At 44.0% G+C, this 27,752-nt stretch overlaps 1 protein-coding gene across 1 annotated transcript in view; it reads right to left on the bottom strand.

The window, feature by feature from the left end:
- LOC126092249 (dipeptidase 1-like) overlaps positions 1-27,752 on the bottom strand; it is a 310,126-nt gene that overhangs the window by 12,229 nt on the left and 270,145 nt on the right. The window contains exon 11 of the mRNA XM_049907759.1: positions 34-155. Coding sequence (XP_049763716.1) covers positions 60-155 — 96 coding nt within the window. The 3' untranslated portion in view covers positions 34-59. The remainder of the gene's footprint in view (positions 1-33; positions 156-27,752) is intronic.

Raw genomic sequence — 27,752 nt, 5'->3', positions numbered from 1 at the left:
TATCCAGCGATAGGGAACTAACAACCTCTGTACCTGCTTTCGGGATGACTCAGACGCTTCTAGAGGTCGGTCCTGCAAGCTTTAGCGTCGTTCGGTATCTCGTTGGTTGGTAAGAGTTCCTCGATCGGCTGATTAGCAGTCAGGGAAAGATGTACCTGAAACCAAGGCAAATGTTCACTTACCTACTGAACCTGAAACAATTAACGTTTATATGTGATGAAAGCTTTATTTATTTCTCTTGACAGCAGACCTTCTGAATTTAATGCACCAGACAGAAAGTGGAAAAGGAGTGCTCAGAGGAAAGGGGAAAAAGGATGGTGGTTAGAAGTAACAGGACACAAGCAGAAATAAATTAATATCTATTCATCGTGAAGTTTGTAGTTATCGATACTCTAGGCGTACTTTGGAAAACTAATCTACGGTGTAACAGATTACTATATAGATTGAGAAGCTAATTTAAATAAAATATGTGTAACTATTTTTCTAAAACGATAAAAGTCACTCGACGTAAAGACAATGTAACTTTACATAGAGCAAGTTTATGCGACTTGTCCAGTCTCTATTAGTCCAACATCATCATCCTGACAGTATTTATAATCTAGTTTGCTTCAAAAATATTTCAGTTGTTTAGTTACTTCACCATAAATTATTGAACACTTATTCTGATATACAACTTTTATAAATTATCGCCTATAAATTAGTTCCTGATCATCTTGATTTCCACAACTGATTCTTGTCCGTATTGATAAGAAACCACCACAATTGTATTGATACATATTTATTACGTCATGAACGGTTAGGTTCAAAAGAACATTACCAGGTCACACTACCAACAGGTTTCATTACAAGTTCTCACAGATTTGTGAGAACGTCATCACTTAAGAAATCTTGTAGTCTGACGCTTGAATCTTTTAAGTATTTGACTGCATTTTCCTCGTCTGATATCTGCATGTTCTACATCTACATCTACATTTATACTCCGCAAGCCACCCAACGGTGTGTGGCGGAGGGCACTTGACGTGCCACTGTCATTACCTCCCTTTCCTGTTCCAGTCGCGTATGGTTCGCGGGAAGAACGACTGTCTGAAAGCCTCTGTGCGCGCTCTAATCTCTCTAATTTTACATTCGTGATCTCCTCGGGAGGTATAAGTAGGGGGAACCAATATATTCGATACCTCATCCAGAAACGCACCCTCTCGAAACCTGGCGAGCAAGCTACACCGCGACGCAGAGCGCCTCTCTTGCAGAGTCTGTCACTTGAGTTTGTTAAACATCTTCGTAACGCTATCACGGTTACCAAATAACCCTGTGACGAAACGCGCCGCTCTTCTTTGGATCTTCTCTATCTCCTCCGTCAACCCGATCTGGTGCGGATCCCACACTGATGAGCAATACTCAAGTATAGGTCGAACGAGTGTTTTGTAAGCCACCTCCTTTGTTGATGGACTACATTTTCTAAGGACTCTCCCAATGAATCTCAACCTGGTACCCGCCTTACCAACAATTAATTTTATGTGATAATTCCACTTCAAATCGTTCCGCACGCATACTCCCAGATATTTTACAGAAGTAACTGCTACCAGTGTTTGTTCCGCTATCATATAATCATACAATAAAGGATCCTTCTTTCTATGTATTCTCAATACATTACATTTGTCTATGTTAAGGGTCAGTTGCCACTCCCTGCACCAAGTGCCTATCCGCTGCAGACCTTCCTGCATTTCGCTACAATTTTCTAATGCTGCAACTTCTCTGTATACTACAGCATCATCCGCGAAAAGCCGCATGGAACTTCCGACACTATCTACTAGGTCATTTATATATATTGTGAAAAGCAATGGTCCCATAACACTCCCCTGTGGCACGCCAGAGGTTACTTTAACGTCTGTAGACGTCTCTCCGTTGATAACAACATGCTGTGTTCTGTTTGCTAAAAACTCTTCAATCCAGCCACACAGCTGGTCTGATATTCCGTAGGCTCTTACTTTGTTTATCAGGCGACAGTGCGGAACTGTATCGAACGCCTTCCGGAAGTCAAGAAAAATAGCATCTACCTGGGAGTCTGTATCTAATATTTTATGGGCCTCATGAACAAATAAAGCGAGTTGGGTCTCACACGTTCGCTGTTTCCGGAATCCATGTTGATTCCTACATAGTAGATTCTGAGTTTCCAAAAACGACATGATACTCGAGCAAAAAACATGTTCTAAAATTCTACAACAGATCGACGTCAGAGATATAGGTCTATAGTTTTGCGCATCTACTCGACGACCCTTCTTGAAGACTGGGACTACCTGTGCTTTTTTCCAATCAGTTGGAACCTTCCGTTCCTCTAGAGACTTGCGGTACACGGCTGTTAGAAGGGGGGCAAGTTCTTTCGCGTACTCTGTGTAGAATCGAATTGGTATCCCGTCAGGTCCAGTGGACTTTCCTCTGTTGAGTGATTCCAGTTGCTTTTCTATTCCTTGGACACTTATTTCGATGTCAGCCATTTTTTCGTTTGTGCGAGGATTTAGAGAAGGAACTGCAGTGCGGTCTTCCTCTGTGAAACAGCTTTGGAAAAAGGTGTTTAGTATTTCAGCTTTACGCTTGTCATCCTCTGTTTCAATGCCATCATCATCCCGGAGTGTCTGGACATGCTGTTTCGAGCCACTTACTGATTTAACGTAAGACCAGAACTTCCTAGGATTTTCTGTCAAGTCGGTACCTAGTATTTTACTTTCGAATTCACTAAATGCTTCACGCATAGCCCTCCTTACGCTAACTTTGACATAGTTTAGCTTCTGTTTGTCTGAGAGGTTTTGGCTGCGTTTAAACTTGGAGTGAAGCTCTCTTTGCTTTCGCAGTAATTTCCTAACTTTGTTGTTGTACCACGGTGGGTTTTTCCCGTTCCTCACAGTTTTACTCGGCACGTACCTGTCTAAAACGCATTTTACGATTGCCTTGAACTTTTTCCATAAACACTCAACATTGTCAGTGTCGGAACAGAAATTTTCGTTTTGATCTGTTAGGTAGCCTGAAATCTGCCTTCTATTACTCTTGCTAATCAGATAAACCTTCCTCCCTTTTTTTATATTCCTATTAACTTCCATATTCAGGGATGCTGCAACGGCCTTATGATCACTGATTTCCTGTTCTGCGCTTACAGAGTCGATAAGTTCGGGTCTGTTTGTTATCAGTAGGTCCAAGATGTTATCTCCACGAGTCGGTTCTCTGTTTAATTGCTCGAGGTAATTTTCGGATAGTGCACTCAGTATAATGTCACTCGATGCTCTGTCCCTACCACCCGTCCTAAACATCTGAGTGTCCCAGTCTATATCTGGTAAATTGAAATCTCCACCTAAGACTATAACATGCTGAGAAAATTTATGTGAAATGTATTCCAAATTTTCTCTCAGCTGTTCTGCCACTAATGCTGCTGAGTCGGGGGGTCGGTAAAAGGAGCCAATTATTAACCTTCAGTGTAGTTACCTCCCAAGACAGAACCTTTCAGCACATGTACAAGAACGGCCCATTCTCTAAGGGGGTTGTCATCTTTGAATTGGAAAAAAATCAATTTTTGGTTTAAAATATTTTGTAGAATGTATACTTCATTGTAGTGTTCATCCCAAGTTTGCCATAAACTCCGTTATTATGTTACAAGGTGACTTGAGAAAAAGTGTCTTCGAAAAACATTCACAACAGAAAAAAATAGTCGACATGTAATTTAAACGACGGCTAACAGGCACGTTGGAAATTATGAACGTGTTCAAAGTTGAGATAACATCAGCCTGTTACAATTTCTGCACGAAAGCGGATGAAAAGCGTATCGGGCGAGCAGGGCAACGGATGACGGAGGTTGTCAAAGAGGTCCGTAGGACCACCACTGCCACGAAAAAGATGGAGGAAGGCCTCCATTTGGATCTGAAAGGACTGCTATATGGTCCAGGGATAGCTGTCCGGGGATATGCTTAACTAAATAACAAAACATGTAACGCAAAACTTCAAACGCAATTTTCTCGAAACAGCATTTTTCAAATTGTGGGTTGACATAACTTGAGAAAGGTACATCTGATTTTGATTGGAATTTGATGCAAGCATATTCTTCAGTTATCCTGTGTATGTTCATAGAAAATATATTGAAAATGACGTATACAGAATTATTTTGTTACGAGTCCAATTTGAGGACTTCGAATGTTCCTGTCGATGACAAGTGATCCAGCTACAATGGGTCCTTCCACATGGTGTAGCAGTTACAGGATGCGCCGATGTGGCACAAAAATAATTTATTAAAGAGAAAAGTGTAATAAATAAAACTGTATCACATGAGACGCAACGAGAATTGAAAGCAGATAAAAATTAACTTGACACCTTCCTGAGAGACAGTCTCCACTCGCTCCAAATTAACAATGTAAGTGTAGACTAGATTTGCCTTGAATTCAGAGAATTATTATCGACAGCAGTTGACAGAATTATACCAAACGGTGGAGCTGATCCCTCTTCGTACACAAAACGGGTCAGAACACTATTGCAGAAACAGCGAAAAAGCATGTTAAATCCAAATGAACGCAAAATCTCCAAGATCGGCGATCTTTTACAGAAGCCCGTAATTTGGCTCGGACTTCAACGCAATATACTTCTAATAGTTTCCACATCGAAACTTTGCCTCGAAACCTCTCAGAGATTCTGGTCGTATGTATAGTATGCTAACGGCAAGACACAATCAATGCCCTCTCTGCGTGATAGCAATGGAAATACTATCGACGATAGTGCTGCCAAAGTAGAGTTACTAAATACAGCCTTCTGAAATTCCTTCGCCGAAGTAGACGAAGTAAATAGTCCAGAATTCTAATCAAGAACAGCTGCCAACTTAATAGATATCCTCGGGCTAGTGAAGCAACTTAAATCACTTAATAACAGAAAATCTTCTGGTCTAATTGGGTTCTTTCCAGAGTATGCTGATGCAATACCTCCATACTTAACAATCACATACAAACGTTCGCACGATGAAAGAGCCATACCCAAAGACTGGAAAGTTGCACAGGTCACACCAATATTCAAGAAACGTACTGGGAGTAATCCACTAAATTATAAGCACATATCATTAATTACTTTTGAATACATTACGGGAAAGGCAGTGATCAATGTCTTACAAATATTACTATTAAAACAGTCTTGATCACGATTTATTTATCAAGGTGACCGGTTTCGACCACTACTGTGGTCATCTTCAGATCATTGAGTAGGAACCTCTTTCTGTTGGAGAATCACTGCTGTAGTGATTCTCCAACAGAAAGAGGTTCCTACTCAATGGTCTGAAGATGACCACAGTATTGGTCGAAACCGGTCACCTTGATAAATAAATCGTGAACAAGACTGTTTTTAATAGTAACATATCATTAAAGCCGTTGTGGATAAGGATTTTGGAACATATATTGTGTTCGAACATTATGAATTACCTCGAAGAGAACGGTCTACTGACACGCAGTCAACACGGATTTAGAACACGTCGTTCTTGTGAAACACAACTACCTCGTTCCTCACACGAACTGTTGAGTGCTATTGACAAAGTAATTAAAACTGATTCCGTATTTCTAGATTTCCAGAAGGCTTTTGACGCTATACCTCACAAGCGGCTTGTAATCAAATTGCATGCTTATGGAATATCGTCTCACTTATGCGACTGGATTCGTGATTTCATGTCAGAGAGGTCACAGTTCGTAGTCACTGACGAGAAGTCATCGAGTAAAACAGAAGTGATTTCTGGATTTCCCCAAGGTAGTGTGATAGGCCCTCTGCTGTTTCTTACCTACATAAACTATTTAGAGGCCAGTCTCAGCATCCGTCTTATGTTGTTTGCAGGTGATGCAGTCGCTTATCGTCTAGTAAAGTCATCAGAAGATCAAAACAAATTACACAATGATTTATATATGATATCTTCAGGGTGCGAAAATTGGCACATGACCCTAGATAATGAAAAGTGTGAGGTGATCCACATGAGTGCTAAGAGCAATCCGTTAAACTTCGGGTACACGATAAATCAGTCAAATGTAAAGGCTGTAAATTGAACTAAGTGCCTACGAATTACTATTACGAACAACTGAAATTGGGAAGAACACATAGAAAATACTGTGGGAAGGCAAACCAATGGTTGCATTTTATTGGAAAAACATTTAGAAAATATAACAGACCTACTAAAGAGAATGCCTACACTACGGTTGTCCGTCCTCTTTTGGAGTACTGCTGCGGAATCTGGGATCCTTACCAGACATGATTGACGGAGAACATCGAGAAAGTTCAAAGAGGAACAACGCGTTTTATATTATCGCGAAACAGAGGAGAAAGTGTCACTGAAATGATACAGGATTTGGGGTGACATCATTAAAACAAAGGCGCTTTTTGTGGCGGATGAATATTCTCACGGAGTTGTTATCACCAACTTTCTCCTCCAAACGCGAAAATATTTTGTTGACGCCGACCTACATGGAGAGGAACGGTCATCATAAAAAATTAAGAAAATCACAGATCACTCGGGAATATGTCGGCGTTAGCTTTTTCCGCGCGCTGTTGGAGGTTGGACTCGTCGAGAATTATTGTGAAAGTGGTTCTATGAATCCTTTGCCAGGCAGGTAAGTGTGATTTTCAGAGTACCGATGTAGATGTAGATGAAAGGTCTTGTCACACCCCGTAGAGGCTTATGTTTGGATCGCGGGTACGAGACAGGGCCTACGCAAGCGGTGGTGAGGACTGAGGTCACAGTGATGTGCTCGAGAAGGGTCAGTTCTGAGTTGCTGGTGGATAGCCGCGTGTTGCGGATCCTTGGTTCGTTGCCGATTTGCTTCCTGGACATGCTTCCGAGGAGGACGTGGGGAAGGCAACACAGCAGATCGATGCTAGCACCCTGCAAGGGTGTCAGATGGGAGGAAGCCGTTCGTTTCACCGGCCGAGCTTCGGACAGCGCTCGGAGTTATTCTTCAGCTGACACCTCACAGGATCTTCCTGGTGAGCACGTCTTGGAATTTTAATATTCCTTGGGGCTAACTTTAACCGAGCATCGGTCATTTCTGAGCCTGCGTCCTATCCCTTGGTGCTGTCAGAGTCCCTGTTGCAGTAGGAGCCTCCGTTTTGCAGTCTATTCTGTGACTTAGCGAGGTCCGTTGCCTGCCGGTTCGTGCTTCTGCTCAGCTTCCTGATATAGATTTGTGGTGGCCACCCACGTACAAATTTAAATAAAACAGCCTGTGTTATCACGTGCACCGCTTCTAAATGCTTTCCGATGAGCCACACACGTGTCACATTTGCCTTGAAGCCTAATAACTTACTGAGGAGAGGTCTGTTAAACTTTTATTCCTTTCCTGTTTACTTACGTTTATGTATAACTGCTGAAGTCTTGTTCTGTTTCCTAGAGGGGACTTACATATGTTTTGAAACTTAAATCTTGTGGCGTTCTGTGGAAAATTTTGTAACCCATTAATTACCAACGCCTGGCACTAAAAGATTTCTGGCAACATCCGAAGGAAGTTCTCTAGCCAACCTGTCGATAGCATTTACGCACGCGAGTTGAGTCTGTGTATTCGTTTCGGTTCTGGTCCAAAGGTACAGCACTGAATTTGATTCATGGTTGGCATTTGAACTTACTGCGTCCTACAGAGATCAAGTTGGCGGGGTTCTTTCCACCCATCTAAATTTGTTACCTCTACATCTACTACATCTAAATCCATACTCCGCAAGCCACTTGACGGTGTGTGGCGGAGGGTACCTTGAGTACCTCTATCGGTTCTCCCTTCTATTCCAGTCTCGTATTGTTCGTGGAAAGAAGGATTGTCGGTATGCCTCTGTGTGGGCTCTAATCTCTCTGATTTTATCCTCATGGTCTCTTCGCGAGATATAAGTAGGAGGGAGCAAAATAATGCTTGACTCCTCGGTGAAGGTACGTTCTCGAAACTTCAACAAAAGCCCGTATCGAGCTACTGACCGTCTCTCCTGCAGAGTCTTCCACTGGAGTTTATCTATCATCTCCGTAACGATATCACGATTACTAAATGATCCTGTAACGAAGCGGGCTGCTCTCCGTTGGATCTTCTCTATCTCTTCTGTCAACCCTATCTGGTACGGATCCCACACTGCTGAGCAGTATTCAAGCAGTGGGCGAACAAGCGTACTGTAACCTACTTCCTTTGTTTTCGGATTGCATTTCCTTAGGATTCTTCCAATGAATCTCAGTCTCACACCTGCTTTACCGACGATCAACTTTATATGATCATTCCATTTTAAATCACTCCTAATGCCTACTCCCAGATAATTTATGGAATTAACTGCTTCCAGGTGCTGACCTGCTATATTGTAGCTAAATGATATGGGATCTTTCTTTGTGTGTATTCGCAGCACATTACACTTGTCTACATTGAGATTCAATTGCCATTCCCTGCACCATGCGTCAATTCGCTGCAGATCCTCCTGCATTTCACTACAATTTTGCATTGTTACAACCTCTCGATATACCAAAGCATCATCCGCAAAAAGCCTCAGTGAACTTCCGATGTCATCCACAAAGTCATTTATGTACATTGTGAATAGCAACGGTCCTACGACACTCCCCTGCGGCACACCTGAAATCACTCTTACTTCGGAAAACTTCGGAAGACATCGGTTTGAGAGATATTCCCATTACAAATTACTGAGTACATTGCTGTCGTTTATTCATTATTATTATTCTTGAAGGTGTTTACCGATTGTACAGCCCAAGGGCGGTGTCTTGAGTTGGTTTTGTAATTGATACGCAGCTTTTGCAATTATCATGTCAGTCTCGCGGTGTAATTGCCTTTCAGTTCATGTTGCCTGCTGTGACCCCAATCCCCAGCCCTCCAGCCCTTGATCTCAACTTGTCTAGTCGTTAATTATACTATGTACCTGCATTTAGTCACATGTGTTTTCTACGTGTGCTCTAGAAGATGAAAGCCAAGAATTCTGAGCCGATCCATTTGTTAACTGTCCGGGATTCGGACCAGTAGCAGCGTGCACTGTGTACCAAATCTGCGCACAGGATGAAGCGACATTCACGCACTCGGGCTTCGCAGCACACATGCCAGCGATAAAAAATTGTCTGTGACAAAATCTCGTCCGCCGAGTACATCCGGCAGATAATGGACGTTAAAGAGCGGCAATCTGGCAACACTGTAACCACATATGTGATAACTACCTTTCTCGGCACATATCTGGTGGTGTACAGTTGGTGCAGAGGATAGGGTTTTGGTTTAGCATGCAGGAGATTGATGGTTCGATCCTTGGTTGAGGCAAATGTTTCTTAATTGGTACATGTTGTGCAGGTGATACGGTATCTGGCATCTTAATCGTCAACAGCGATTGGAACGTGTTCTCTAGAAAACATTGCACTTACATACTACAATCGTAGAAATGGGAGACTGGTCAGCTGTGAAAGAAACCCTTTGCACGCCGTTGGCGTGAATTTATTCATGCCACTTCATATACTACATGCGAAACCTGTATTCTTTGTACCCTCCTCCAGTGGTCCCATAGATTAGTACCAATTATTATTATTGCTTTGCTCAGGTCCATTACGTTTCGTTAGGGCCTTACGTTACCAGTAGGACTAGCAACATGCTTTGCGAATAATGTCTAAACTTGGTTACTATTTGTATGTGTTATCAGCATGGTCCCACTAATTATGCCTTTCGACATTAAGACTGGTAACCGCGTGCTGTTTAGTACGTATCTCAATGCATTATTATTACCATTATTATTATTTTATCGATGACATTGTGGAAACATCACGTCTGTTACCATTAGGGAAACAGTGAAACCGAACCTTTCACAATTAGCGGTGTCGGGATGAATCATGCAAAACAATATCTGACAGGGAGGTAATGCGGTTTAGGTGGAACACAGCGCAGGACTGGCGGCATGTTTATATTGTATGAACTGTCCACCAGACGGGGACTAGTTGCTATCGGAATAACGCGCCCGTGACAGACTCCAATGTACATGCTTACACGTATGGAGTTTCCTGATTGTAAACCTCTAAACCAGTGTGGCATACTTGTGGCATACACAAACAATGAATATGTGGATATACGTCTAGTCCTTGGTGCATATGATAACCGGCCTGGAGTTGCCACTCGTGAATATGATGCTAGATATCCTTGTCGATATCATCCAGATAATAATACACTACTGGCCGTTAAAATAGTTACACGAAGAAGAAATGCAGATGATAAACGGGTATTCATTGGACAAATATATTATACTAGGACTGACATGTGATTACATTTTCACGCAATTTGGGTGCATAGATCCTGAGAAATCAGTACCCAGAACAACCACCTCTGGTCGTCATAACGGCCTTGATATGCCTGGCCATTGAGTCAAACAGAGCTTGGATGGCGTGTACAGGTACAGCTGCCCATGCAGCTTCAGCAGGATACCACAGTTCATCAAGAGTAGCGACTGGCGTATTGTGACGAGCCAGTTGCTCGGCGACATAGACCAGACGTTTTCAATTGGGGAGAGATCTGGAGAATGTGATGGCCAGGGCAGCAGTCGAACATTTTCTGTATCCAGAAAGCCCCATACAGGAGCTGCAGCATGCGGTCGTGCATTATCTTGCTGAAATGTAGCGTTTCGCAGGGATCGAATGAAGGGTAGAGCCACGGGTCGTAACACAACTGAAATGTAACGTCCACTGTTCAAAGTGCAATCAATGCGAACAAGAGGTGACCGAGACGTGTAACCAATGGCACTCCATACCATCACGACGGGTGATACGCCAGTATGGCGATGACGTACACACGATTCCAATGTGCGTTCACCGCGATGTCGCCAAACACGGATGCGACCATCATGATGCTGTAAACAGAACCTGGATTCATTCGAAAAAGTGACGCTTTGCCATTCGTGCACCCAGGTTCGTCATTGAGTACACCATCGCAGGCGCTCCTGTCTGTGATGCAACGTCAAGGGTAATCGCAGCCATGCTCTCCGAGACGATAGTCCATGCTGCTGCAAACGTCGTCGAACTGTTCGTGCAGATGGTTGTTGTGTTTCAAACGTCCCCATCTGTTGGCTCAAGGATCGAGAGGTGGCTGCACGATCCGTTACAGCCAAGCGTATAAGATGCCTGTCATCTCGACTGCTAGCGATATGAGGCCGTTGGGATCCAACAGGGCATTCCGTATTACCCTCCTGAACCCACCGATTCCATATTCTGCTAACAGTCATTGGATCTCGACCAACGCGAGCATTAGTGTCGCGATACGATAAACCGCAATCGTGACAGGCTACAATCCGACCTTTATCAAAGTCGAAAACGTGATGGTACGCATTTCTCCTCCTTACACGAGGCATCACAAGAACGTTTCACCAGGCAACGCCGGTCAATTGCTGTATGTACACTCCTGGAAATTGAAATAAGAACACCGTGAATTCATTGCCCCAGGAAGGGGAAACTTTATTGACACATTCCTGGGGTCAGATACATCACATGATCACACTGACAGAACCACAGGCACATAGACACAGGCAACAGAGCATGCACAATGTCGGCACTAGTACAGTGTATATCCACCTTTCGCAGCAATGCAGGCTGCTATTCTCCCATGGAGACGATCGTAGAGATGCTGGATGTAGTCCTGTGGAACGGCTTGCCATGCCATTTCCACCTGGCGCCTCAGTTGGACCAGCGTTCATGCTGGACGTGCAGACCGCGTGAGACGACGCTTCATCCAGTCCCAAACATGCTCAATGGGGGACAGATCCGGAGATCTTGCTGGCCAGGGTAGTTGACTTACACCTTCTAGAGCACGTTGGGTGGCACGGGATACATGCGGACGTGCATTGTCCTGTTGGAACAGCAAGTTCCCTTGCCGGTCTAGGAATGGTAGAACGATGGGTTCGATGACGGTTTGGATGTACCGTGCACTACTCAGTGTCCCCTCGACGATCATCAGTGGTGTACGGCCAGTGTAGGAGATCGCTCCCCACACCATGATGCCGGGTGTTGGCCCTGTGTGCCTCGGTCGTATGCAGTCCTGATTGTGGCGCTCACCTGCACGGCGCCAAACACGCATACGACCATCGTTGGCACCAAGGCAGAAGCGACTCTCATCGCTGAAGACGACACGTCTCCATTCGTCCCTCCATTCACGCCTGTCGCGACACCACTGGAGGCGGGCTGCACGATGTTGGGGCGTGAGCGGAAGACGGCCTAACAGTGTGCGGGACCGTAGCCCAGCTTCATGGAGACGGTTGCGAATGGTCCTCGCCGATACCCCAGGAGCAACAGTGTCCCTAATTTGCTGGGAAGTGGCGGTGCGGTCCCCTACGGCACTGCGTAGGATCCTACGGTCTTGGCGTACATCCGTGCGTCGCTGCGGTCCGGTCCCAGGTCGACGGGCACGTGCACCTTCCGCCGACCACTGGCGACAACATCGATGTACTGTGGAGACCTCACGCCCCACGTGTTGAGCAATTCGGCGGTACGTCCACCCGACCTCCCGCATGCCCGCTATACGCCCTCGCTCAAAGTCCGTCAACTGCACATACGGTTCACGTCCACGCTGTCGCAGCATGCTACCAGTGTTAAAGACTGCGATGGAGCTCCGTATGCCACGGCAAACTGGCTGACACTGACGGCGGCGGTGCACAAATGCTGCGCAGCTAGCGCCATTCGACGGCCAACACCGCGGTTCCTGGTGTGTCCGCTGTGCCGTGCGTGTGATCATTGCTTGTACAGCCCTCTCGTAGTGTCCGGAGCAAGTATGGTGGGTCTGACACACCGGTGTCAATGTGTTCTTTTTTCCATTTCCAGGAGTGTATGTGAGAAATCGGTTGGAAACTTTCCTCATGTCAGCACGTTGTAGGTGTCGCCACCGGCGACAGCCTTATGTGAATGCTCTGAAAAGCTAATCATTTGCATATCACAGCATCTTCTTCCTGTCGGTTAAATTTCGCGTCTGTAGCACGTAATATTCATGGTGCGGCAATTTTAATGGCCAGTAGTGTGTGTTTAGTCGGTTGGAGATGCCCGTTCGGGAATCAGGTTCTCTCCTTCCACCATCGCGTGACAGAGGTCGTCCACGGCCTCGCCGTACTCCAGCTACTGAGGAAGCTATTCTGGAGATCAGACACCAAGAACCTCAGCGAACTGCACGTAGCGTAGCAATGCAGCTGCGTGTCCCGCAATGCTCGGTCGTTAACGTGCTGCACCCCTATCATTACGCTTTCACTCAACACCTGCGTCCTGCAGATCATCATCAGCGGATGCAATCCTGTCAATGGTTCCAACAACAACAGGAAGCCAACGATGACTTCGTGCACACTGTAATATGGTCGGCGAAGCAGCATTCACTCGTGAGGGTTTCTTCAGCATGCACAATGTCTACCATTGGTGTGAGGTTAACCCGCACCTTACCGTGGATATCAAGTTCGCTTTGGTATTAACGTCTGGACCGGAATATTGGGCGACAGAGTTTTGGCCCCTACATGTTGCCTGACCGTTTGACTGCACTAAGGTATCATGCATTCCTGTCAAATTAACTGTCTGATGCGCTGGAAGATGTTCCACTACATATTCGGCAGACGATATGATTCCAACATGATGGTGCACGTCTATACTCCGGAATTAATGTGCGGAAGTATTTGGACAGAACATCAGAACATTTCCAGGGAAAAAGGCTCGGACGTGGAGGTCCAGTTCTATGGCCACCGTGTTCAACTGATCTAAATCCCCTGTATTTCTTCCTTTGGGACACCTGAAGGAGCTCGTGTACTCTACTATGACGACAAAAGCGGAAGAATTGATAGCGCATGTTCATGCTGCTCTTGTTACTGTGGACGCAACTTTGGTGCGGAGGGTGCAAAGCTGTACGATACGGTGGGTTACGCAATGTTTGAACGTGCGGAGAGGTCGCTTTGAGCATCTGTCGTTCTGAGCATAAAGCATTTTTTTGTGAAGGTCATGCGGTCATTAATATGGACATTATTATTGTCACTGGTTGCTAATGTGCGGCATCGAAGCGCTCATATTACATGTAGTATAAATGACAAGTAAACGTTGTGTTATTGTATTGTGCTATCATCTTTAGCATCTCGAAATTGTTATTATTTTTGAAGTTATTCTGTCCTATGACTGGTCATTTGTTTCAACTATCTACTTCGTATTTGTCTAACCACGTATTTGTTACGTTCAGTGTTACAAAATGTTGTAAATTTAGGAGAAATGTGACATAAGAAACGGTGTATATTGCAGTATGAAATGTCAAAATGAAATTAGCAAATTAAAAAGAAAAATGCGCCCCAACCATGGATCGAACCAACGACCTCCTGTATGCTAACCCAAAACTCTATCCACTGCACCAATTGCACAGCAAAAATGGCTTTGAGCACTATGGGACTTAACTTATGAGGTCATCAGTCCCCTAGAACTTAGAACTACTTAAAACTAACTAACCTAAGGACATCACACACATCCATGCCCGAGGCAAGATTCGAACCTGCGACCGTAGAGGTCGCGCGGTTCCAGACTGTAGCGCCTAGAACCGCTCGGCCAACCCGGCCGGCAACTGCACAGCAGCACTGGTATGTTCTGAGAGAAGTAGTTACCATGTATATGGTCAATGTGTTGCCAGATTGGCACTATTTAACGCCCTTTTTCAGCCTGATGTACTCGCCGGACGAAATTTTGTGAGAAACATTTTTTTTATCGCTGGCATGTGAGGCATCGCGCTGCGAAGCCCGAGGGAGCGAATTTCGCTTCACCCTCTATATTGTGTTTCGACAGCTCTTTGTAAAATTAAATTGGTCACACTGGAGCCTTGGTATTAATGTCAATAATCACCAGGTCTTATTGTTAATAAGTGTTTTTTGGGGCCCCGTAGTGAACTTCTTGAATCTCTGGTCTTGATATTTTAGAATTTTGTTGATCTTGGAAATCGAATTTCTTATTTTAATAATAAAATGTTATTCTTAAATGGATTGGCTTGAACACGTTAGGCCGCGCGGGATGAGCCGAGTGGTCTCAGGCGCTGCAGTCACGGACTGTGCAGTTGGTCCCAGGGGAGGTTCGAGTCCTCCCTCGGGCATGGGTGTGTGTATTTGTCCTTAGGATAATTTATGTTAAGTAATGTGTAAGTTTAGGGACTGACGACCTTAGCAGTTAAGTCCCATAACATTTCACACACATTTGAACATTTTTGAACAATTTAGTTCAATTACTTTTCCGTTACTGTATCGGCAGCCTTTGTGTTTGAGTAAATGTACTTGCGTGTTAATAAATCTTCTTCGTAAATTTGTCAGTGTTGCAGGTGGTGTTCAATCCCACCCTTTCCCAGTCCTTGCACTTGCAAGCAACTGGGCGCGGAACCTAGCGTAACATCAATAGATTTAGCACTGCTTTTTGTTTTACTTGAAAAAAAAATCACGAAAATCACGTTTTTCCAGAGTTCAAACAGGGCTAATCCTTAAGACGAATGTGTCGAACAGAACAATGTTCCTGAACAATTTCATGGAGACAAGGTGTACAATTACTTGAATGGTAGTTGAGAGACACTTCGTTCGCGACGTGAGACAAGCAGACAAACGCCACACACAACGGAAACCCGCAGCGGGCCTGTAATGAAGAGCGTGCGACACACAGTTAAGCTGCAACATAATTGCTACTGATTACATGGGTGACCTTCAAGCCACGTTCTTGTGTCAGCTGACAGGATGCCGCCTAAGGATGCGGAAACATAGGGCAGGAGCACGACGCCTGCGAATTTGTACGTAAGTTCTGTAGGCGCCGTATCTTGCAAGCAAGGAATGCTTTGTTAGGCTCTAAGAAGCATCAATGTTTATTATTCATAAATTGGAAGTGTCTACTTGACCGGCTCTACAATTCGCACATACCCCAATTACTTCGCATCACAGACCACATATCTATCACTTCATCATAATCTCACTTACTTTAAACTTGAACGTTTTAGTTTACGCTTTACTGTGACTGTTATTGATATCGAATGAAACAAGTTCACTGTTACCAATCACTATTTATTTATATCCACAACGCGTTTCAGCGATTTAAAGCTCTATCATCAGGTGGATTTATATGTTTTAATACTAAATGTGTGAGTTGTGTTATGACTTCGGGGTAGCCTGTGTATTGTCTAGTGGAGAAAGGAAACACTATTTCGGAACATGGTTTTTGGGAGGGTTTCGACTAAAAACTGTAATTGTTAAAATAAAACAACCTAGATAGAATACCTCCAGTGATCACAGGCTCCTTTCTCTGTCGTAACACATCATATAAAAACTATTACATTTTATAAACACAGACTGCGTTAGGAAACTAGTAGCTGCAAAGAAAATGTAGGGAAGACATAAACATTATTTCGAAGTACAAAGAACATATAGCAAGCAGCATTTATTTCAGAGCAAATTACAAAGAATTGTGGAGATCTTTGGTTGAGTTCATCAACACATAAGTTAGAGCAAATATTTGAAGTGTTATACGAGACCTTTTCTGTCAAGTTTTATAGCTTAACTCGTTTATATAATCAGATGACATGTTACAAATCTTATCAGTAATGGTTAAACTATACGTAAATAACAATTTTGGCTGGGATTCAGAGACAGAAATTGAAAGGACTGAGAGAAAGATGTCTAAGTTTTGGATGTTCTAGAATTGTGGCTTTGTTAAACTTACGTCGGTTACTGTTACAAATAAGTAAATGCTGAAGTAATACATTGATACCGAGTCAAATATAGGACGCAAGATATACTCTTATTAATACAAACAGATATGAGTAATGTCTGGCTGACACCTGGTACGGATTGTTGATTTTATTCGGGTAGATCTACTGAGTTTTGTTGGGTAAATTATCGTTCATTTGCGAAATATCAAAGGAAACATACAAATAACTAAATTAATTCACGTAAATTATGAAGGTGATGTTGGATGAAGAGAGATATGGAGATACAGGGAGAGATTGTACGAGAACAAAGTTTTTCGGAGTAGGCAGTTTTTAAGATGAGCCAAAACATGACCACCTGCTTAAAAGCATGTTGGTCCACTCCTGGAAAGCAGTTCACCAGTGATTCTGCGTGTCACGGATTCGACAAGTGTCCAGAGATTTGTAGCACCAGATGCCTACGCACAGGTCATACACATCCCGTAATCTACTTTAATTTACTTGCCGTTGTCTCGTGAGCGCGGAGGTGGCGCCCGATAGAGTCCCAGTTGGGTTTCATCGGATTTAGATAAGCCGAATTTTATGGCTGAGACATTAACGTGAGCTCACTATCACGCTCCTCAAACCATTGTAGCACGATTCTGGCCTTGTGACAGAGACATTTATCCTGCTGGAAGATGCCATCGCTGTTGCGGAACACATCAAGCATAATGGGTTACATGTGATCCCTAACAATGTTCACGTAGTCCACTACTGCCATGCCGCCTTCTATTACTACCACAGGACCCATGGAAGCCCACGTGAATATCCCCCATAACATAATACTGTTCCCACCGGTCAGCGACCGTGGCGCACTACATATTTCAAGCAGCCGTTCGCCTGGTTGACGGCGTATCTAGACACGACCATCGACCTGGTTTAACGATAGACGGGATTCATCCGACCGGATGACACGATTCCTTTGATCCACGGTATAATGTCGACGATCCCATGCCCACTGTATTCATAATTGACGATGTTGTTAGGTCAACATGGGAACACGTAGGAGTCCTTTGCTGCGAAACACCATGTTCAACACTGTACGCTGGACGGTGTGCTCCAAAACACCTGTGGCAGGACCAGCACTGTACTCTGCTGTCAGATTTGCCACAGATCGCCGCCTGCCCTCTTTAGGGAGAAGGAAAGCCTCCGATCTATGTTTTCTGATGAGGTATGGACGTCCAACTTCTTCCACTTTCCTTAGATGCTCACGATAGTAGCAATGGAACAGGCGACAAGCTTCGCCGTTTCCGAGATGCTCGTTCCCAGCACTGGACGATAACAATCAAAGTCGCTTGAGCCGGCAGATTCCCACATTTGTGCCACTTATCGTCGTTAGAATGATTCCCCATTAGTCTCTATTCCGCTAATATACTTCTCTTACCGCGTCACGTGCTCTCAGTGCCATCATACAGCATACAACCTCGCTGTGGGCAGTGGTGATAATGTTTCCGCTCACCAGTGTTTCTGTTACATGTTATAACTAAGCGAGACTGGAATAATACAATGATTGTGCTTTAAAATATGCAGAAATCTATGCTATTTATACTATTAACTGATAAACATATAGTGTCAAGCTGACAGGAGGTGCAGGCTGTTGGTGTATTGTTGTATTTGCAAAAGAGGCCATTCCATTGTACATTTGGGGAATGTCATGTTAACAGAATTCTTTATGGTAAATATGAAAAACCCCATTCCAATTGTACCTTTGGGGAATGTCTTCGTAACGTAATTAATTATTTATGATAAATGTGAAACGGAAAGTGGAAGCCGTGTGTGTGTATGTACATTGTAAATTTAATAATGTAGGCTGCTGTTAAAAACAGAGATGACACTATTGTAAATGTTGTCATTTAAGACCGGTTTTCTTTTGGTGTTTGTATATTTGGAGTGTCTCAAGAATGTGTAGTTTCTTTGCCTTTAGGTTGGATGTGTAGGATGCCAATCCTTGTATTGTTGGTATGGTGTTTTGTCTCATGTTAGATGAGTGGCTATGGCTGATGTATGGTATTCTTTGTTTTTTAGTGCTGCTATGTGTTCTTCGAATCTAATCTCAAATGCCGTGCGGAGTGTCCGCGCGGTTTAGGGCGTCATGTCACGGACTGCGCGGCCTCTCCCGCCAGAGGTTCGAATCCTCCCTCGGGCATGGGTCTGTGTGTTGTTCTTAGCATAAGTTAGTTTAAGTAGTGTGTAAGTCTAGGGACCGAAGACCTAAGCAGTTTGGTCCCTTAGGAATTCACACACATTTGAACATTTAATCTCAAATGATCTACCCTGTCTGGCCTATGCAGAAACGGTGACAGTCCAATAATTCAGTGTTGTATAGACCTGTATGGTGAAGTGTTTCTTGTGTTGCTGTTGCGAGCTAACTTTTGCCCAATCTTGTCTGCAGTAAAGTATATGTTTATGGCTTTTCGTTTGAAGAAATTGGCAATCTCATACGAAATGCTAACGACAAGTGGGATTGTACGGAATACCTTATTTTCTGTTGGTTTTTTGTGATGTCATTGTTTTAGCTTTATTGAGTGTTTTTGGGTGTGTGCTATGGAGCTGTTATAGCCATTTGCAATGGCTGTTTGTTTTATTATTTCCATTTTTGATTTGTTTAGATTTGTCTTCAGAGAGTGGCAGTTGGATACCTCTGTTTATCATATATCAAAATGCTACAATTTGTAGGCTATATTAAAATGAGATGCACCAGAGTGTCAACTGTTTTGAAGGGATCAATATTCTCCGGTAATATAAGCGTGTATTTATTTTGTTTCTATCTCTGGCATGTGGGATGACACCAAGACTTGCAGCGTAACAAATGGAGAAAATTAGACATGAAAATAGATGTGCTTATCAGCTACCTGTAGTGAATATACAAGGATTTCATTACTGTAAACACCAAACACTTAAGAAAAAAAAGAGAGACATTTAGCAAATCAAAGCAACAAGTAGGTCTTAGCAGCAGGCGTGGTACAATGGAACACTGATTTATTCTGTGTTAGTACACAGGAGAATAGACACTGATGGACCAAAACGTTAAGGCCACCTGCTTAACAGGTTGCTGGTGTACCTCGAGAACGCAACAATAAACGATTCTGCTTGGTTTTTGGAGGTATGTGGTACCGATGTCTACCCACAGGTCATGCAATCCCCATGTTTATGGGCACAGAGCTGGCGACCAATAGCATTCCAGACGGGTTCTGCAGGGTTCAGGTCATTTGCTGGCCATCATATCGTCAGCTCACTATAGCGCCTGTCAAACCGCCTTGGCACTATTCCGGCCTGGTGATGCAGATAGTTATCCCACAGGAAGATGCTATTACCGTTAGGGGAAACGTCAATCTCGAAAAGGTGCAGGTGGTCCGCAATAATATCCACGTATTCTACATCTGTCACGGTGCCTTCGATTACTACCACAGATTACCTGAAAGCCCGCCCCCTCCTCCCTCACCCAAGTTGCAAAATAGTGCCTCCACAAGTCTACGTCCGTGGAACGGCACAAGTTACACACAGCCGTTTGCCCGGATAATGACGTATCCGGACACTGTCGTCGGCCTGGTTGATGTTGTTGTTGTGGTCTTCAGTCCTCAGACTGGTTTGATGCAGCTCTCCATGCTACTCTATCCTGTGCAAGCTTCTTCATCTCCCAGTACTTACTGCAGCCTACATCCTTCTGAATATGCTTAGTTTATACATCTCTTGGTCTCCCTCTACGATTTTTACCCTCCACACTGTCCTCCAATACTAAATTGGTGATACCTTGATGCCTCAGGACATGTCCTACCAACCGATACCTTCTTCTAGTCAAGTTGCGCCACGAACTCCTCTTCTCCCCAATTCTATTCAATACCTCCTCATTAGTTATGTGATCTACCCATCTAATCTTCAGCATTCTTCTGTAGCACCACATTTCGAAAGCTTCTATTCTCTTCTTGTCTAAACTATTTATCGTCCATGTTTCACTTTCGTACATGGCTACACTCCATACAAATACTTTCAGAAACGACTTCCTGACACTTAAATCTATTCTCGATGTTAACAAATTTCTCTTCTTCAGAAACGCTTTCATTGCCATTGCCAGTCTACATTTTATATCCTCTCTACTTCGACATCATCAGCTGTTTTGCTCCCCAAATAGCAAAACTCCTTTACTACTTTAAGTGTCTCATTCCCTAATCTAATTCCCTCAGCATCACTCGAGGTAACTCGACTACATTCCATTATCCTGGTTTTGCTTTTGTTGATGTCCATCTTAAATCCTCCTTTCAAGACACTGTCAATTCCGTTCAACTGCTCTTCCAAGTCCTTTGCTGTCTCTGACAGAATTACAATGTCATCATCGGCGAACCATAAAGTTTTAATTTCTTCCCCATGGACTTGAGTACCTACTCCAAATTTTTCTTTTGTTTCCTTTACTGCTTGCTCAATATACAGATTGAACGACATCGGGGAGAGGCTACAACCTTGTCTCACTCCCTTCCCAACCACTGCTACCCTTTCATGCCCCTCGACTATTATAACTGCCATCAGGTTTTTGTACAAATTGTAAATAGCCTTTCGCTCCCTGTATTTTACCCCTGCCACCTTCAAAATTTGAAAGCGGGTTTTCCAGTCAACATTGTCAAAAGCTTTCTCTAAGTCTACAAATGCTAGAAACGTAAGTTTGCCTTTTCTTAATCTAGTTTCTAGAATAAGCCGTAGTGTCAGTATTACCTCACGTGTCCCAATATTTCTACGGAATCCAATCTTCCCCGAGGTCGGCTTCTACGAGTTGTTCAATTCGTCTGTAAAGAATTCGCGTTAGTGTTTTGCAGCCGTGACTTTTTAAACTGATAGTTCGGTAATTTTCACACCTGTCAACACCTGCTTTCTTTGGTATTGGAATTATTATAATTCCCACTATATCTAACTTTAACCTATCCATTTCCCTTTTTAAATTTTGTAACTTACCTGCACCGATTACGGGATCTGACATTCCACGCTCCGATGCGTAGAACGACAGTTTTCTTTCTCCTGATAACGACGTCCTCTTGAGTAGTCCCCGCCCGGAGATCCGAATGTGGGACTATTTTACCTCCGGAACATTTTACCCAGGAGGACGCCATCATCATTTAACCATACAGTAAAGCTGCATGCCCACTGGAAAAATTACGGCTGTAGTTTCCCCTTGCTTTCAGCCGTTCGCAGTAGCAGCACAGCAAGGCCGTTTTGGTTAGTGTTACAAGGCCAGATCAGTCTATCATCCAGGCTGTTGCCCCTGCATCTATTGAAAAGGCTGCTGCTCCTCTTCATGAACCACACGTTTGTCTGGCCTTTCAACAGATACCCCTCCGTTGTGGTTGCACCTACGGTACGGTTTTCTGTATCGCTGAGGCACGCAAACCTCCCCACCAATGGCAAGGTCTGTGGGTCATGGGGGAGGGGGGTCTGCTTGGTGTAACGACGTTATCATAGAACAATGCAACAGGTTTCCAATGATCAACAGTCAAATCACAATGATGCTGTGACCACTAAAATCTTAATTGACGATGTCGAGCCGGCCTGTGTGGCCGAGCGGTTCTAGGCGCTTCAGTCTGGAACCGCGTGACCGCTACGGTCGCAGGTTTGAAGACTGCCTCGGGCATAGACGTGTGTAATGTCCTTAGGTTAGTTAGGTTTAAGTAGTTCTAAGTTCTACGGGACTGATGACCTCAGATGTTAAGTCCCATAAAACCCAGAGCCATTTGACGATGTCGTTAGGTCAACACGAAAACACACAGTGTTCGTCTACTGAGGAACACATGAACGGTGTGCTCTGAAACATTACTGCCTGCACCAGCAGTGTGCTCTGTCGCCAGACCTACCACGGATCGCCGCCTGTCCTGCTTTAGAGAGTCGACAAGTCTCCGACCTTCTCCTTTTATGATGAGCTGTGGAGATCCTACACCTAATCACCTACTCCTGACTTCAGCATCTCAACCACATTTAGTAGACGTTCAAAACTGAAGCATTTGAACGACTGACAAGCTTTGGAATTTTGGTGATGCTCGTCCCCAGGTGCCGTGCCATAACAGAATCGTTTATCTCAGTGCATTTCCCAATTTTCCACCAGTATGGTTGCCAGAATGATTCCCCATTCGTCTCTATTCCGCTTATACACTTTCTTTGCCGAATCACGTGCCTGAAAAGCCGCCGAGCGGCATTCATTCTTGCTGTGGATAGTGGTCACGTTTTGGCTCGTCAGTGTACTTCGGGGTAATGCTAAGAAACGATATTAAATGAGATAAACACGCAAAACTAATGTTAGGAAAGGCGAATGAATGACTTCAATGTTTTAGAATTTCAGAGAGGAATCAGTCAATGCACACTGTTTCACCAACAATATTCTCAGCAGTGCAAGGGGAAGCTGCGATTTTTAAACTGGAAATATGAATGACACATTCAGTATATGGGAATAAACTTTCGTCACACTAGCTTTCATCGCGTTGCTAGTACCACTTTAGCCTTCAGCAGACGGAATGTCTGTTGAAGCAAGAATATCAAGACGTTTTCGGCTCGAGACACACAAGCGTTACCTTTTTTTCGATGAAGTTGGTCAGGGAATAAGACTTCAGATACAGTCTTTGTGTGAAAGAGTGCCACTTTTCTGGAGACTGGGGTGTTGAAAGACCATTTCCAGATATCTGTATGAAACAAGGAGGAAACCTTAAGCTGTATTTGTAGGTTTTTCTTTATTTTCAATCGATTTCAATGTTACACCATCCTCAGGCTGCTCCATTATCCCATGTGATCATGTAGATACGTGGTGATCATTTCATGGTTAAAAACATCGATGCTCATTGAGCTGATTGTGGTTTGAACGGCGGCAGTACATCATTCGGACTGACCCACGCCTCCCACTTTAAAAATCTTTGGTACAGAAATATATCTGAACCACCATAGTTTCAATAATGTCGTTGTACTGTTTCCCTCTGGCGAAGGAAAGGAAAGAACTTATTAAAGCTACACACATCAAAAAAAGTTTTGCATCACCCCGGTTCCCTGAACCGCTGAAGACAGACGTTGACTGTGGATATTGTATCACGGACACAATCCCTTTGACTGTTCAGAGATGTCACCAAACCCGCCCAAAGATGTAAACAATCAAACAATCATGCAGGAGCAACGCCTATTAGACGGAGGGGGTCCGACAGCCGATCAGTTCGTCATTCCACCAGGAAGGAGGTACACGGCTCGTGTTGTCTCTAGTTCAACCATAACTAGACGGCCAATACCATGCTTCGATAATGTCCGCCTTGTTACTTTGTGCCAGGAATGGCTCTCAACAAGGGAAGTGTGAAAGCGTCTCGGAGTCAACCAAAGCGAAGTTGTTCGGACATGGAGGAGATACAGAGAAATTACGATAACATGCCTCGCTCAGGCCGCCCACTGCAGTGGATGACAGCTACCTACGGATTATGGCTCGGAGGAACCCTAACAGCAACACCACCGTGTTGAATAACGCTTTTCGTGCAGCTTCACTCCGGACGTCCGTAGCGAGGTCCATCTTTGCAACCACGACACCATGCAGCGCGGTACAAATGGACCCACAGATGGCCCCAGCAATATGCCGAATGGACCGCTCAGGATTGGCATCACGTTCTCTTCATCGATGAGTGTCGCTTATGCCTTCAACCAGACAATCGTCGGAGACGTGTTGGGAAGCAACCCGGTCAGGCTGAGCGCCTTAGACACACTGTCCAGAGAGTGCAGCAGGGTGGAGGTTCCCTGATGTTTTTAGGTGCATTACGTGGGACCGACGCACGCCGCTGGTAGTCATGGAAGCCGCCGTAACGGCTGTACGATACGTGAATGCCATCCTCCGACCGATAGTGCAACCGTACCGGTTGCATATTGGCAAGGCATTCGTCTTCATGGAAGACAAATCGCGCCCCCATCGTGCACATCTTGTAAATGACTTCCTTCAGGATAACGACATCGCTCGATCAGAGTGGCCAGCATGTTCTCCAGACATGAACCTTATCGAACATGCCTAGGATAGATTAAAAAGGACTGATTATGGACGACATGACCCACCAACCACTCTGAAGGATCTACGCCGAATCGCCGATGAGGAGTGGGACAATCTGGATATACAGTGCCTTGATGTACTTGTGGATAGTATGTCACGACGAATACAGGCATGCATCAATGCAAGAGGACATGCTACTGGGTATTAGAGGTACCGGTGTGTACAAAAATCTGGACCAGCATCTCTGAAGATATCGCTGTATTGTGGTACAACACGCAATGTGTGGTTTTCATGAGCAATAAAAATGGAGGGAATGATGTTTATGTTGATCACTATTCCAATTTCCTGTACAGGTTGCAGAATTCTCAGAACCGAAGTGATGCAAAACTTTTTAGATGTGTGTACAAACGCTGCTTAACACAGTTAAATGATTACTTTATTGAAATGCTGTAAGTGACAGCCGTTATGATACAGATGTTTGAAATCTGGTGAAAAGATGCTTACTACCTTCCTCTGTAAAGAGTGGCGTACTGCGACTTTACCCTCGAGATCGGCGGCGCCCCAAAAAGCAACAGAGCTGAGAAGACCATGTAAGGTGTAAGATGGGGTAAAGATGTCACATTGGCACCAAATTTTACCACCATTGTTCTCAACTCCACCGTGGATGTGTCACATCATGAGATGGCTGTGACATCCCCCCCCCCCTCTTACGTATATTTCACGCAGTTATTTGACGCCTCTGTGACGGAGGTCAGAATCGAGACGTCAGCGTTAACCTCCCCCCATGAACCATGGACCTTGCCGTTGGTGGGGAGGCTTGCGTACCTCAACGATACAGATAGCCGTACCGTAGGTGCAACCACAACGGAGGGGTATCTGTTGAGAGGCCAGACAAAAGTGTGGTTCGTGAAGAGGGGCAGCAGCCTTTTCAGTAGTTGCAGGGGCAACAGTCTGGAAGATTGACTGATCTGGCCTTGTAACATTAACCAAAACGGCCTTCCTGTTGTGGTACTGCGAACGGCTGAAAGCAAGGGGAAACTACAGCCGTAATTTTTCCCGAGGGCATGTAGATTTACCGTATGGATAAATGATGATGGCGACCTCTTGGATAAAATATTCCGGAGGTAAAATAGTCCCCCATTCGGATCTCCGGGCGGGGACTACTCAAGAGGACGTCGTTATCAGGAGAAAGAAAACTGGCATTCTACGGATCGGAGCGTGGAATGTCAGATCCCTTAATCGGGCAGGTAGGTTAGAAAATTTGAAAAGGGAAATGGATACGTTAAAGTTAGATATAGTGGGAAAAGTGAAGTTCGGTGACAGGAGGAACAAGACTTCTGGTCGGGTGAATACAGGCTTATAAATACAAAATAAAATAGGGGTAATGCAGGAGTAGGTTTAATAATGAATAAAATAATAGGACTGCGGGTAAGCTACTACAAACAGCATAGTGAACGTATTATAGTGGCCAAGATAGACACGAAGCCCATGCCTACTACAGTAGTACAAGTTTATATGCAAAACAGCTCTGCAGATGACGAAAAAATTGAAGAAATGTATGATGAGATAAAAGAAATTATTCAGGTAGTGAAGGGAGACGAAAATTTAATAGTCATGGGTGACTGTAATTCGACAGTAGGAAAAGGGAGAGAAGGAAACATAGTAGGTGAATATAGATTGGGGCTAAGAAATGAAAGAGGAAGCCGTCTGTTTGAATTTTGCACAGAGCATAACTTAATCATAGCTAACACTTGGTTCAAGAATCATAAAAGAATTTTGTATACATGGAAGAAACCTGGAGATACTAAAAGGTATCAGATACATTATAAGACAGCGATTTAGGAACCAGGTTTTAAACTGAAGGACAATTCCAGGGGCAGATGTGGACTCTGACCACAATCTGTTGGTTATGAACTGTAGATTAAAACTGAAGAAATTACAAAAAGGTGGGAATTTAAGGAGATGGGACCTGGATAAACTGACTAAACCAGAGGTTGTACAGAGTGTCAGGGAGAGCATAAGGGAACAATTGACAGGAATGGGGGAAAGAAATACAGTAGAAGAAGAATGGGTAGCTTTGAGGGATGTAATAGTGAAGGCAGCAGAGGATCAAATAGGTAAAAATACGAAGGCTAGTAGAAATCCTTGGGTAACAGAAGAAATATTAAATTTAATTCATGAAAGGAGAAAATATAAATATGCAGTAAATGAAGCAGGCAAAAAGGAATACAAACGTCTCAAAAATGAGATCGACAGAAAGTGCAAAATGGCTAAGCAGGCATGGCTAGAGGACAAATGTAAGGACGTGGAGGCTTATCTCACTTGGGGTAAGATAGATACAGCCTACAGGAAAATTAAAGAGACCTTTGGAGAAAAGAGAGCCAGTTGTATGAATATCAAGAGCTCAGATGGAAATCCAGTCCTAAGCAAAGAGGGGAAAGCAGAAAGGTGGAAGGATTATATAGAGGGTCTATACAAGGGCGATGTACTTAAGGACAATATTATGGAAATGGAAGAGGATGTAGATGAAGATGAAATGGGAGATACGATACTGCGTGAGGAGTTTGACAGAGCACTGAAAGACCTGAGTCGAAACAAGGCCTCCATCATGGAGGCGTGAAAAGAAGGGATGAAATGTTGGCAAGGGGGGCGGGGGGAGGAGTACAGGTTGACGACATCTCCATCGCGTTAGACGTCCACAGCGACACTGGACAGAATTGTGGTGCACTTTGGCGCCAATATGCCGTCATTAACCCCCTTTACATCTCACACGAACTTCTTGAACTGTGGCTTCTTTTTGCGTCCTTTGTCCTGTACCTTTTAGTACTTACAGTACTTTAAACTGACAGTACACTCAGACATATTTTAATTAGCCAACAGAGCAAGTTTGAAAGTAGGTCTAAGAATCAATTATGAGACTTGTATAACCATTACACCGAGAAGAAAATAGTTTGTATGAAGTCGTATAATTAGTTGATGAAGTTGTACAGGACGATTCGGTGATGATGGATGATGTTAGAAGCTTTCATGGATGATGGAGAGGGGTGTATGTATCAATTTGAGGAAACGAA

The sequence above is a fragment of the Schistocerca cancellata genome, chromosome 7 (assembly GCF_023864275.1).
Source record: "Schistocerca cancellata isolate TAMUIC-IGC-003103 chromosome 7, iqSchCanc2.1, whole genome shotgun sequence".
In the NCBI taxonomy this organism is placed as follows: domain Eukaryota; kingdom Metazoa; phylum Arthropoda; class Insecta; order Orthoptera; family Acrididae; genus Schistocerca; species Schistocerca cancellata.
Note: the sequence above shows the minus strand (reverse complement) of the source record. Positions and strands in the feature narration are given on the sequence as shown.